This window comes from Pelmatolapia mariae, linkage group LG12 (genome assembly GCF_036321145.2).
Source record: "Pelmatolapia mariae isolate MD_Pm_ZW linkage group LG12, Pm_UMD_F_2, whole genome shotgun sequence".
Lineage (NCBI taxonomy): Eukaryota > Metazoa > Chordata > Actinopteri > Cichliformes > Cichlidae > Pelmatolapia > Pelmatolapia mariae.
In genome coordinates, this window is record NC_086237.1 from 1,016,079 (window position 1) to 1,030,678 (window position 14,600).

At 39.3% G+C, this 14,600-nt stretch overlaps 1 protein-coding gene across 2 annotated transcripts in view; it reads right to left on the reverse strand.

Annotated features, from left to right (window-relative positions):
* The window catches only part of fras1 (Fraser extracellular matrix complex subunit 1), a 323,395-nt gene that overhangs the window by 134,811 nt on the left and 173,984 nt on the right, over positions 1-14,600 (reverse strand). For both annotated transcript variants that reach the window (XM_063490043.1, XM_063490042.1), the window contains exon 20: positions 925-1,080. In XM_063490043.1, coding sequence (XP_063346113.1) covers positions 925-1,080 — 156 coding nt within the window. The remainder of the gene's footprint in view (positions 1-924; positions 1,081-14,600) is intronic.

Consider the following 14,600-nt stretch of genomic DNA (forward strand, 5'->3'; position numbering starts at 1 on the left):
TAAGAGAATGGAAGGATGGAAAAAGTCTTTTCAAACCCAAACTGTTGAGTTTAAAAATATTTACTTATCTAATAAGTGTATCGCGTTATTATCAAGGATACAGTCACTCAGAGTCATCTGCTCCTCATCCTTAGACGCTGCACAGCCCAGCACCACACACTGCTCATGCTCATCTAAGCACACTAACCACGGCAGAAAAATATGAATCTGATGTAAAAATTCATCATCCGGCCTGAATCAGCACCGGGAAAGAGGCAGATGTGCAAACATGTAGCTAATAAAGTGTATCCATCCACCCACCTACCTGTCGTGTAGCACATGTTTGACCTGAGAGGTTTGTTCTGTGTCCACGGGAGCTATTTTTCTCTATCTTGTGCTTTCTTCATACAGCTGTTGTAGTCACTGTGTGTGCATGAATGTGTTTGTATGCTATTGCCTGCAGCTAAGCTAAATGAGACTCCTGAGGTTTTACTCTTAAAGCCAGAGGCTTCCTGTTCATGCTCTGCATTTAAACCTGTGCGCAGATTTGCAGCAGATCAGTGTGGAGGCTGTTACAGCTGCTCAGCGGCTGAACCACAGGATGAGGAGGAGGAGCAGGAGGACGATAATAATAATGACCAGGTATGATGAGGATAAGGATAATGGAGACAATGCGGATGATGGCTTTGAAGAGGATGAGGGGATAATTAGAAATTGTTTTCTAGAGCAATTGTTTGTTTAAACATTTACTTTGATTTAAGTGTTTCTCCTGCTTGTTGTTTTCAGGTCAGCAGAGGGTGGAGAAACAAGCCCTCCAGGTCAAGGAGTTAGGTTTGATTGATGAATAAAACATAAAAGCTTTGATTAGATTTCCCTACATTAAAGAAAGCTACTGCCTGACCTCTGACCTTCTTGTACAAAGGCAGAGAAGTAAAACGTCCTTACTGATGCAGGCTCCATGCCAGCCATAATGACCCAGAGGACAGTGAGAGACACAGTGATCGCCCAGCAGCCACATTCTTGGCGCTTTGCACCACAGACAGATGCTGCCAACGCCCGTCTGGAGGTCTGCTGTGCAGCGCTGGCAGTCCGAGCTGCACTCTGTGGAGATAACAGACAGAGAGAATGATTTGTATTTTTTCATCTTCATAATGTAAACAGAAATGTAAGCCATTATTAGTCACTCGTCAACGCCATGCTAAAACGTCTTTTCTTAAATCAAACCAGCTGATGTGCATCTGAAGCAAAACAGGCGCCTCGCTGGTTTTTGTTTAAATGAAAAGCAAAAAGAATCCAATCAGTTACAACTCGCTGTTTCTGACTACAAACGGCTCATGAGCTCCAGTTTCTCTCCTTATGTCTCCCTTTCCCTCTGTTCCCTTTGTCCCCTGGTTACCTATTCAGGCTTTTTTCATTACTCTAGTTTGTTGAGTCGATTCATTTATATCCATGTTTAAAAGTAGTAAAATTCCTGCACGGCTAAAACAATAAAATCGCAATAAAAACATAAAAAAACAAGGAAAATGTAAACAAATGATTTTTTTTTAATCCAAAGAATAAAAATTGGTTTTCAAACAGGATTTTAAAATGTCTGTTGTTAGGGAGCAGTCTGCTCCACTTACTATCAGTGGTTACTTAAAAAATCAGATCTTTCTTTTGATGAAAACTTCAGGAGGATCTCCACAGTGATGACCTCAGTGATATAGTTAAATATATGTTAAATTATGAGAGAGACAGGAAAACGCCAGCCCACTTTGCTTCCTCCTTCCCGTGACCTGATAATCAATGTCAGTGTGCTATGTTGTCTCAAATCTTAAAATGCTTCTGGACAGAGGAGGAGAATTACTAACAGAATATAGAAAGAGATCAAATTTCTCTGATATTCCCTTTATTGTATCCCTGTTAAATCCAGAATTGAATGCATAATCCTTTTCCTCACATACAAGGCCTTGAATAACGACACAACACCTTATCTTAAAGACCACATAGTACTGTATCACCCCAATAGAGCACTTCACTGTCAGACTGCAGGTTAATTTGTGGTTTCCAGACGTAGAATGGGAGGTGGACCCTTCAGCTTTCAGGCTCCTCTTCTGTGGAATCATCTCCCAGCTTGGGTTCAAGAGACAGATACTCTCTCTACTTCTACAACTAGGCCTCAAACTTTCCTTAGTTATTCCGCTTCAGACTGAGACAGTTGGGGGACTTCCCATAATGCACTGCTCGTGTCGTCAACGTTTATCTTCTCGCTCCTGTAGCTTGTGTTTTGCCCTGTCCTATATGGTTTTTATCTGACAGAACAAAGTTTGCTGAAGCGCCTGATTAACTGAGGATTTAAAGGAGTGTTCTCTGCAGAAATGTTTTTACTCTGTGTTTTCAAGCTGTAGGAGGACTTTCCACATAGATGTTCTAGGCCACTGCATGTATATGTTCTTTTTCATGAGCAGTTATCTTTGTCTGACATATTTGATCATAAAACACAAAAATAGGCTGTAACAAAGCAACGGACAGACAATACAGCTGCATCTCGATGTCTCTCCTCGTGTTCTCCTCGCCTCTCCCTCTCACACATCTTATGGAATAAACTAAGACAAATAGAAAAAGGAAAAGTAGGCAAGACAAATCTGTACGATTAGACGTGGCATCTACCCCAGTGTTTCATCCAGACCTCGATGATCTTCAGCTGCTTTATTCCAATTTCTATGTAACTCCCATCTCTACTGCTGCTAATTAAGCTCCTCGTGTCAAAGGTTTTAATCCAGCGTGCCTTTATGATTTCTAAACTTCATCTTTTCCTCTGTCTGTCTGCCCGATCTCCGTCTGCCATGCACCGTCCAAACCTCCAACTGCCAGCTCGATAGCCTTTGCTTTTCGGTTCATTCAGACTCAACCCTTTATGTTCCAGTCCAGCTATCCCCACACTCCCCATTCACTGCAAAACTCAGTTTAATCAGCCTTCAGTTCCTCTATTTCTACTGAAAAAATAAAATCATTTTTAATAGAATAAGATGTGATAAGCTGGGTAAAGGGAGAAAGAGCCAGGGAGCTTATGCATTCACATTTAAGTTCTCCATTTACTTTGAAAACTTTTGGCTTTCTTTTTAGACTTTCTCAAACCTGCAAACTTTTAAGGGCTTTTAAATCTGTTTAAAAGAAAATCTGATATAATGGAGATTCAAAAGGATAGATTATGACAATGACCCCATCCACTGTCCCGTGTTGTTCTGCGTTTACTTCCTCACACGATGGCAGCAGGTAACGGCAAAGGAGGAAATTAACAGCAGAGGTATTTAATGCTGCTTCACCAACAGCTTGATTTGTATATTTAGTTTCTGACTTAACCACAAACTGTGGTCAAAGCGAGCTGACTGAAAAGAGTTCCTCTCAGCTTGTTTACGTCCTTTCTTGCAGTAAGCAGTCAGAGACCTTACCCAAGAAGCTGGAAAGACCTTCACTTAGTATAATAAAAGCTTACTTGTGGTAAGATGTATATTAAGATGAGGAAAAAGGAGAAACTACTGTTTGCAGCCTAATGGCTCCCACTTTGATCCAAAATAAGACAGATGGCAACTCAGATCCTTCTTGCTTCAGAGCAACAGTAATCGATGCAGCATTACGGTGCCCGAGCATGTGGCAACAATAAGTTTTGATAGTTCGAGCGCTTGTAAAACCACACACTTTGTATTTTTTTAGACAACTGCTGGTGTTTGGTGGAGAACACCTACTAAATATCAGCTCATGGCAAACAAAAGTACAATAGAGTTTGTTGCTAACATGCAAAAATTAAGCAGAAATAAGTAGGAAGGATTTTAAAAGCAAAGCATTTCTGACTAAAGATATATTGTTTATTGTTTTCCACACCTTTAAACTCCAAAACTGTGATCTCGTAAGATAAATGCCAGTGATAGGTGAAAAGAAGCTGCCCCCACCCGCACCCCCACCCACAGACCCGTATATACCCTCAGAACTAAGTGCAGCAGGGTCTCCCAAAAGGCGCCAAGATTAACAGAACAATGAGCATCTGGTGGTGTTTTATCTGATGGTATCTGGGTTGTGTCTGGCTGACACAGCGGTGGGTACCTTAAAGTTATTTGTCTGTGATGAGATAACGATGTATAGTGGAAACAATGAGGCAGAGTGGGGAGTAATGTGATGGTGAGGACAGCAGTAAAAGAGGTGGACAAAGAAGTATCACTAACAATTTATCATTTTAATTCTGTTTGCAGATATTACAATTTGATGCGCCATAAAAAAATCATTAGGTGCTCTTTAGTATTTGCACGGCTAAGTACTACTATATTAAAGAAATGAACTTCTCCTGCAAACCCAATTCCAGAAAAGTCAGGACGCCACATAAAATGTATCAAAACAGAAGGACTGCAAATCTCATAAAGCCACATTATATTAACAGTAAAATCTCAGAGATACATCTCAAAGAAGTTGGGATGGGCAAAACAAGTCAATGGAAAAGGAAGCAGCGCTATAAAATAACAGCTGGAGGAACATTTTGCTTCCAATAAAAGCATCTTAGAGAGGCTGAATTTCTCAGAGGAGGTTCACCAATCTGCAAAACAATGTGTCTACAAATTGTGGAACAATTTCAGAGTAATGTGAAAATGCAAAAACATTGAATATCTCATCATCTACAGTACATGATATGATCGAAAGATTCAGAGTATCTGGAAAAATCTCTGTGTGGAAGGGACATGGATGACCATGATCTTTGGCCCTGAAGCAGCATTGTATTAAAAAACAGGCGTGTTTCTGTCACGCCATCAGTGTAAACACAGTTCACTGTGCCATCCACACATGCAGTTTAAAACTCTATTCCAAATCTGACCTCATGTCCTCTGAACTAAAGAGAGGGACTATCCAACTTGTTATCACCACTCACTTTGTAAGCCTGCATCTCTGATGGTATGGGGGTGTATTAGCAGCACGCATATCTGGAAAGCCACCATCACTGGTGAATGGTGTATAAAGGTTTTAGAACATCATATATACACATATAACATCCAGTCAATGCTGTTTTCAGGGAAGGCCTTCCATATTCAGCCAGACAATGCTAAACCGACATACTGCCTCATTAGCGTCATCTCTTTAGGTTTATATTCTCAGATCCTCTGGGTTTCAGAGTAGCTGGTCCCTGCACATTGTTGTCAAGTCTCTGTGTTAGATGTTTTCCTGTTTTGGGTTTCCTGCTTTATTTTGCTAGTCTCTTAGTTTTAGTTTCAGTGTCTTCTCATCATTGATTTGTTCAGCTGAAGTCTGAAGAAATCACTTGGATGAGTGACGAAACGTTTCTCCGACTGAAAACGCTGCGTCCAGATGAACAGAATCAACTATTTGGGATTTACTTACCTGGATGATTGAGCATGCATCAAGACTGTTCAGCTGTGTCTCATTTTCCATTAGCCCTCAGTGTCTGTGTTTAAGCCTCGCTTTTCCTTTGGTCTTTCTTTCATTGTGCTGTAGTTTTCTGTTGCTTTTCCAGCCTTTGTTTGTAATCATACTTGTGGATGCTTTGCTTTGGCATTTTCATGGACTTTGTGTTTTTAGACGTCTTCATCGCATTGAATAAAGGTTTGTTCTTACTCTTCTTTGATATCTGTCAGCTTAAACAAACTATCTTTTCAATGTTCGCTTGCAAATAAAATATGGGTTTGTGAAATTTTTGAACCATTACATTCTGTTTTTATAAAGCATCACAACTTTAGAGTAGAAACAGCACAGCAAAGTCTTTTATGCTTCTGAAAGAGTTTATAAAGGTTTTAATCTGCAGCAGCACAGATGGGAAAAACAGTAAAATATAAGTAAAAACAAAACCAGAAGCCCAGCGTGCCTGTGCGTACTCAACTGCGTAATTCAAAACTCCCAGGTTGCCTGATTACGTCAAAAACTGCTTCTACTGGACATGACCTCAATTTTAAACCAAGTAGGGGAAAAAAGACCCTTCTGCCTCTTTTTCTATTCATGTGGCTAAAACAAGATTTTTTCCTTCCCCTGCAGGCATGTTTTATTTTACTCACAGTTTCCATGGTTTTCTAAAAACACGTATTTATAGGCTTTTCTTTCTTTAGATTTCTGTTTTTCATCGATTTATTTTCTGTAAAAACATAGTGCATGTTTGGATGTGTGTTGTTGTTTTTTATAAAGATGATACTGCCCTGTCAGTCAAGCCCTGAGGAAAAACGCAGTTTACCTTCAGTTTAAAATCAACACAAGTGAACTGATGGAAAACGCTGCACCCTAATGAGTCAACAGATTTGCATTTCTCCTGCATATTTCCACACATTGCCCTGGATCTTTATTTCATTTGCATTTTGGTCATGTTCAGTGAGGTATATGCGATGCGGTTTGGAACTAAACAGCTAAAAAAAGAAATCAAAGATCTCAAGAGGAAGAAAAAGTGAGAAACTACAAAATAGGCGCCCACTTATGCTAATGCATTTCTAACCACGCTGGTTCGGTTGTTATTACACTGCTGCATTACAAGTGGGAGGATTTAATTTATGTATTTTCACACATTAACATTATTTCTCGGAAAGCTTCATGTTTTAAACATACTAAACGAACGAATATCTGGTTCAGTTTCATGATGAGGTTTTACACTGAGGTAATATTTATATTGTCAGATCTATCCAATACATTTGTCAAAGTATAATAAACCAAACGGCAGCCTCTGGGTTTGTTTGTTTGTTTTTCCCCAAAGCCTTTTAGTGCGCACAGATAACTGAGAAACTACGATCACGTTGACTCAGTTCTGTATCTTAATGTTATTTCATGCAGCAACCTCTGGGGTTGAAAATGAAGTCAAGCAGAAAAGAACTGTAGTTCCTCTAATGAACACTTGAGGCTGGCTTATAAGTGAATCCATCTCCATAAACTCTTTAAAACCTGAAAAGAAGGCAACTGCTCTATTTTTTAGGTTTTTTAAGAAGTTTCATGTTTCATCCAAGAGGTTTCTTTAGTCTAAAAACAACTGACGTGATAATAATAAACCTCTAGTTGGGGCTGTTTCCGTGGATGACACATCCATGATTACTTGCGACTCTCCATCAGCTGTTCTAGAACTAAAGAAGCATCTTAGATGAGACGCAAAACAAGGTGCCTTCTTTTCAAGCAATCAAGTCACCCATGACCTGGATGACTGTGAACCTATACAAACTCTCGATGAACTTCCATGTTAAAGTGCCCAGCTTTAGAGAGAAATAAACATGCTGAGGGCTGATACAATTTATTTGAGTCTCCAAAGGTCGTGCGAGTCAAACACTTGCAGTGTTGAAAAGTCTATAATTATTTGGATGATGACATCATTTTTTGCAATTCTGCCTCATACACCACCAGAGGAGATTTAAAGTCCACCAACATAAATGTGGTTGAAGTGTAGACTTCTGACTTTAATTCGGGGTGTTTAATTAATGCATTAACACTTTAGGACTTTTATACACAGTCCCTCATTTTCAGAGGCTCAAAGGTTACTGGACAACTAAGTGGCAGGTAGTTTCATGGCCAGAGGAAGAAAACACCTAAAAGAATAATTTGCTAGATTGAATAGATGATAGATTGAATTGACTTTAGTAAGTTACCTACCTCCAACCATGTGATGTCAGCTTGTAGTCAGTTTTAGTCAGCTGTTGGTCACTCTTAATCTTTTTATTGTGTTAATCTTATTCATTGTATTATTATTGTCTATTTTACTCATGTTTTAATATTTAATATATATACTGATTTATTTTTATCTTCTTTTTCATTTATGTATTCATTTTATTGTTATTTATATTTGTTTCCTTGTCTGCTTAATGTATGGTTTTTAACTGCTATCTCTGTTTTATTATTGGAAAGCACTTTGGTCAACTTTGTTGTTTTTAAAGTGCTATATAAATAAAGTTGGATTGGATTGGATTGGATTGGATTGATGTCCCACACGGATATAATACCTGTCCCACATATAGTTTGTTCAGACCTGCTTACCCTACACTTATCATCTGCTATATCTAGAGGGGTTAAGGTTTAGGCAAACCCTGTGGTTATCTGGTTTAACATTTGGACTAGTTTTTTTGGTTAGAGAGTTCTTCACCAACTTTGCTCAGCAAAACAAATCTTCATAGTTCATGTAGGTTTTCCAAGAGTGTGAGCCTAGGCTCTGAAAAATGTTTGTCCTGTCCACGTCTGCCAGCTGTTTGGTCTTCCTACTTATTTCTGAATAGCTGCCTTTAACTCAGAAAGTCCGATTACTGCCTACAAAGCAGCGTTTCCTCTGACAGGTACTTACACTCCATTCTTCTAAACCTGGCATCTGCCCAGGTGAGTCATACTATATTTCTGAAGCAGGTCCAATATTAACCAAGTGTAAGAAGGAAAAGAAGAGAAAAATGAACTTTCCCACTGTCATCGCACATTCACACCTTTCATATCACGTCACTTTACAACAAAACACGCATCAGCATTTTCCCCTGCCAACACTCTCCGGGCGATCCAGTTCTCAGCGCTGAACAAATGGCTTTATGGCAGAGATAAGATAACTCAGGCGTCAGGGATTATTGACTATGCAGCCTATAACTGAATATAAAACTAAAATGGTATTGATTTGGGCCCTTAGAGTCCCTCTTTATGGCACAGTTACCATTTTTGAAGCACATGAAAAGGGATTCTAGAGTTATAAATGCCCTGCACACAATCAGGACGGTGGTATTCTCCTGTGCGCTGGATTTATATGAGACATTATCCTATATCATGCTTTCTTGCCCTGCTTCCCCTGCGATACACGAAATAGAAACTTATTTAATGAGAGTCATACAAGAAAAGACACTAATGTGCCTCGGTGGAAGTGAATAAAATGTATTTCTTAGGGAGTCTGAGCGTGGGGATGGCGCCAGAGGTGACGGGAGAGTAAACGCATGACATCATCTTTACTGGAAGTTACAGGTGTAATAAAAGCAGATGTAGAAGCTGTATGGTCCTGTGAGGCTGATCTCACCTCCACTAGCCCTCCTGTTGTGTGCACCCCCACCCTCTTACTTCAGTGTTCCGGTCACATTGGCCGGTCAGTTTTAACAGCTCTTAAATTAACATAAGAAACATTTTTCACCACCAAATTCAGTTCAGTGGGTAGTTCAATCGTTCAGTGGGCCATTCAGTGGGTCAGAGGCCGGGGGGGGCGCAACAAAGAGATGTAACAAAGTTGAACAAAACAGGTGCTCATCACTTTTATATGTTCAAGTGCATAGTGTGTGGAGGATGTCATAAGGCCTTGAGGCAATCCGATGTAAAACACAATGTTTATGAGTTTTTGAATTTGTAAATCGGTCAGATTTGACCCAAACACGACAGGAAGGTTAGACACGGTGCGCTAAGACATGGATTTAAACATGCAGCTATTAAAGAAGCCTACTTCCTTCTTTCCTCTAAAGTTGTGGTTACCTCAGTCCCCTGAAAACAGTCCCTGTTTGACAAGTCAGAATTATGGTGGGGAGTAGTCTTTTAACTAGGGCTGTGCGAGATGACCAAAATCTCATATCCCGATATAAGACATCTATCATCCCGATAACGATATAAAACACAAAAATTTAACATTTTCTGTAAATTCTGTGAATCTCGGGCAGCTCGACTTGCATGAAGTGTTTAAGCTGGGCGCTGTGTACCTGGAGTTGAGACTTTTAACCGATGCATGATGAAGCTATACATTTTTAGACATAAGTTGTAACGGCCGCCGTTTTCTTTGTGAATATTTATTACACGGAGTGCTGCGGGGAAAAGCCTGTTCTAACGTTTGAGTCTAAGGTTTATTCTCTAGCACCTAACACCTCTTTTTTGTTTCTCATCCGTAAATACTCTGCATACTCTTTCACGGAATTTAGTTTATTTTGAAAAGTCTCAACAGGATCTTGAGCTTTATTGTGAAAGGTTAATATGCAAAACAAACAAGCGGATGGCGGAGCCACGCCATTGTTTTACCGTCGTGGTTTCTAACGACAACGCGTAAAAATAGTCGCTTGTCCGTCCGTAATGTGGTTATATTAAATATAAGAGAAAGAGAGAACTTTAAGAAATTAATATAGCCACTACAGTGACCATCAAAACGATGAAAAAATATTGCCGTAAACAGTTTATTTTGCGACACCACGAAACAAACGATAGCGTAAAATGAAACGATAGATGTTTTTATATCATCATCCGATATATATCGTTATATCAAACGTGTACATTATTGTGACAATTAGCTGAAATAGCCTGCTTTAAAGCAGTGGTTAACCAGAAAGAAAGAACCCATTACTGCTGTTGTTACCTGCCAGTTTTCCCAACAATATTAAATTCTCATATTAGTTTCCTGAAACACACCTGGAACACCTCTTTACTGAGTTAAGGCTGAGGCTGCATGCAAGTTTGCCCAACCAGTCTACATATGTTTTATGAACTTGGACATTAGTAACATTCCAATGTTGGGTCTATTGCTATGAGCTACTTGGTCCATGTATAATCACAATAAAAAGGTTTTTTTGCATTGCTGGAAAGGCACATTTGTTTCCAGTGGATGTTGGACTCTACCAGGGCCTCCCTCTGTCACCAGTTTTGTGGATATAATCACTTTTGTACTTTGTCTCAATATCTTTATGGTGAGAATTATCTAGTAAGGGGAGGTTAGAGCAGGAGATTGACGGATGGATTGGTGTAGTGTCGACAGTCAGGCTGATGTTGTGCTGACCTGTTGTGGTAAAAACAAAAAGAGTGAAGGCAAAACTGTTGATTTCAGGTTCATCTACACCCTCACCACAAGATGGACGGACTACCTAAACTATGGTATGGTTTCATGAGCTGGGAAGTTCCTTCAGATGCTCCTCCTGTTGTAGCTGCTTCACAAAGCAGAAGACAAACATTTGCTGATGCTGCTGAGAGCCACTGAACAACGTCTGAAAGGAAGTGAGAGGAGCTGGAAATCTAGATATTTTTAGATTAAATTAAATTAATATAATTTAATCATTACTATACTTTATTTTATTTCTATCATTCTTTCGTTCAGTTTTCCTGTTTTAATATAATCAATATGTCATTTTAATGTTATTACCGTTTCCTGAAAGCAAGTTCTGTTTTATTATTTTAACTACCTATTTTATTGTTAAGTAGTTTTTTGCTGTGCATAGTCTCCGATCAATTTTATTTTTGTCCGTTGCTTGAAAAGCATTTTTAATTCCATCTGATTTGTCTGAAAAGTGCTAAAGACATAAAGCTTAACCGACTGATTGACTGACATAAAAAAAAACAACAAAAACACGAGACTAAAGGACTAAAACACTAAATCAGGAAACAATTCAGCGTCATTTTGTAATGACACTCACAATAATTATAGTATTTATGCATCAAAAGCAGTGCATTCAATTCGCCTGAGCTGTAATTATCTGTGAGTACTTCCCTGGAGCAAAATGTAAAATAATAAAAAAAAATAACACAATAAAATAATAACCCTTTTCACAATGCCGTGTCAATTGACTTCCACATTTAGCAATTTAATTACAAGCCAATGCTTTTATTTAACCCGTAAAATAACTATGATTCCCTGAGGGTCTAATTATGATGTAAGATTTCTGCAGGTCATCTATTTAATGTTTTATCATGCAGATATTCAAAAAGACCTCTGTAAGTTCACATGTTGCTTCCTACAATCACACCTCGACTGTTTGCACTGCTAAAAATCAAGTACACAGATCTCGACACAGTCTTGAAAGCATAAATTCAACAGTTCTGCCTCAGTCCTGTCTATTTTCTCCATTTTCTCTGATTAACTGGTTTCAAGGTAAAAAAGTAACCAATACGTAAAATGAGAAAGTGCTATAAGTCAAATGATAATAAAAAAAACAAACCAGTTGTGCATTCAAAGCTGGGAAAAAAAGTTATATTTCAACTAAACTGAGCAACACAATCAGCAGTAACCCATTTTAAACCGTTCATATTCCTGCTGGCCTTCAGCATCAGCACTTGACAGATGCTTGAAAAGAGACATTCGCAGCATCTGTCGCTGTAGGCACCAACGTTTCTTAAATGTGTTTCCATGGAGGGATTTTATTCTCAGTTGACCACGCAGAAAAGAAAAGAAAAAAAAAACCATGATCCCATGTCTTTCATTTCAGTGTTGGCATGCTGTGTTTCTATGGTGATGCATTCATGTGTGCAGGCCTATTTTAAACCTCGCATGTTCAGCTCCAGCACAATCATGATGCAAAAAAACTCTCGCAGCTGTAAGCTTTGAGTGAAAGCGTTCCACAAACACTCCTTTATTTGAAACTCAGATCTTTCCTCATCACTGGCTCAGAAGCTGATTGTCTCTACTTTAAAAGTCAAGCTTTTAAAAAAAAAAAAAAAAAAAGAGAGAGAGAGAGAAGAGAGCAAGAGGTATCAGGCTGGCCAGAGTGAAAGTACCAACAATCATTGTTGGGAACTCTCATAGAGAGGAACTACAACAAGCCCTTTGCAAGAATCTGAAAAATGACTGATTCCATCTGTTTATTATCTTTATGATAAAACAGAGACTGAAGTAAAAGTCTATGGAGCTCCTGATTGTTGCAGAGTTCATTAATCTTCATGCCAACAGCATGGCTTATTTGCGACTTTGTATATTTCATTCTTAGACTGTATTTGCCTTCTTCAATGGTTCACAGGTCAAGTTAAACATAATTTTGTATGTGCTGCTCCTTGCAAACAGAAGGTTTGAACAGCAGGTGCCTAGAGCTAAGTGTGAACCTGTGTTCCTGAGAGGACCATATTAGGATATCCTCTGCCTGTGACATCATATGGAGCGAAGATTTAAAAAAAAAAGTGCTACACAAGGCTAAAATTAACACAGGCTCAGCAAAACCGGACACCAGGAGACTGGAAAATAGTGCCTGGAAAAATAGTAAATATGCATTGACTTTCCTACATTTACACACTGTAAAGCTTAGGCTGCCCAGTAGTTTCATGCTGGCAAAGCTAGCTGTCAGTACTTTAGCGTTTAAAAGTAACACTTCTTACAGTGTGCAGCTGTACTTCAGATTTAGGTCACTTTCAGAAAATCAGAGTCCACCAAACCCACATGCTCTTAATCTCTACACACACCTGACTCATCACTATCTCCCATCATGCACCTGAGGCCACTGGCATATTTTTAGCACCCGTCTTGGCTGAGTCACTTTTGCCAGAGTCTGAGTCGCACACATGGGAACTTTAAAGCAGTAACTGTAACAAGTAACTGAAAGAAAGAGGTGAGTAACAAGTAACTGAATACTGGTCAATTAAAAGGAGTTAAACTGGGAGAAACACGTCATTTTTAAAAGTACAACCTGTTGGTCTGTATCTCCAGCAGATGCGAACATTTCTGCAAAAACATCACAAATAACTTGCAAAATCTGGCAAATCTAGAAGGAACAGCTGCATATGTATGGGATTGGACTCTCTGTGCTTTTGAATACTGATGAAAGGAGAGTCCCTCAAGATCCAACACAGACCAGGAGAAACAGAGTGTGATAGAGAGAGACGGACAGGAGGAGAATAAAAGGAGGCATCTCCGTCTGATGGCTGCTCTCGTGTGAACTCACGACTGAGAGGAAAAGCCTCAATTGCCCAAAGGAGTTGTGTAACAGTGATGGTAGCGCAGGATGGACCGAGGTAATCTGAGGCTCCGTGTGTGCGTGTGAGAAAGAGAAGAAATAAAATGTGTGTGAAGAGAAAAATAATGTAGAAATGTTTTTTGGAAGCTATGAGTACAAGAATTAGAGCTCGTAGGGGCAGGTTGTGTGTATATACGTGTGTGTGTGTGTGTATATGTGTGTGTGCATGTTTTTGTGTGTGTCCTGACTATGCAGAAATGATGACCCCGGTATTTCTGTGGCCCAGAAGTGCCAAAAGGCATCTTTTATTAACTAGAGTTCGGCTGAGCTTGACCCATTTGAGATTAGGTTGTGTGTGTCTCTGTTTCACCGTGTTTATTTTCTTGTGTGTTTGCGTGCATGTGCGTGTGGACATGAGCCAGCCGTGCATGTCTGCACACGTGCACGTATGAGTGGAGCTAAATCTTGTTGCAGTTTTACATCTCCAAACAGTGCGTGTCATCAAAAACTGTAATTAAAAGTCGATTTTTTTCCCCCTCAGATTTTGTTTACCCCTCCACTATCTCCTCCATGCTGACTTCTCATCTTGTAAATATGCCTGTTTATAATCTATAGCCTGCAGCCCAGATAGGTAAAAACTCATTTCATTAACCAGGAAGAAGGAGGACAACATCAGAGGACACACACACACAAACTAATCTTACATTTTCTATTTATCTTCTGTCACTTTGCCTGCCAAAGACAAGCAGCGTATTTTGGGGACAATGAAGAAGACGAGTGGGGAGGAAGTGAAGTGTAAGCTGGTGTTTATGAGAGAAGATCTCATGAAAATTCACCTTTATCTCCATGGATTTTTCTCTGAAACCGGGAGCCACAAACTCATTAAAAGTTGTTTTTTTTTTTTCAAACACTAATGGTAAAAAAAACTTTTATCCAGTAACTTGTAGGAGGGGAAGGATCTAGTTAGGAACGTGTTTTTCTCTACTTTAAATTCCTATTTTAACTCGCTTTATTCTGCAGATTTAGGTTATGGCCACCATT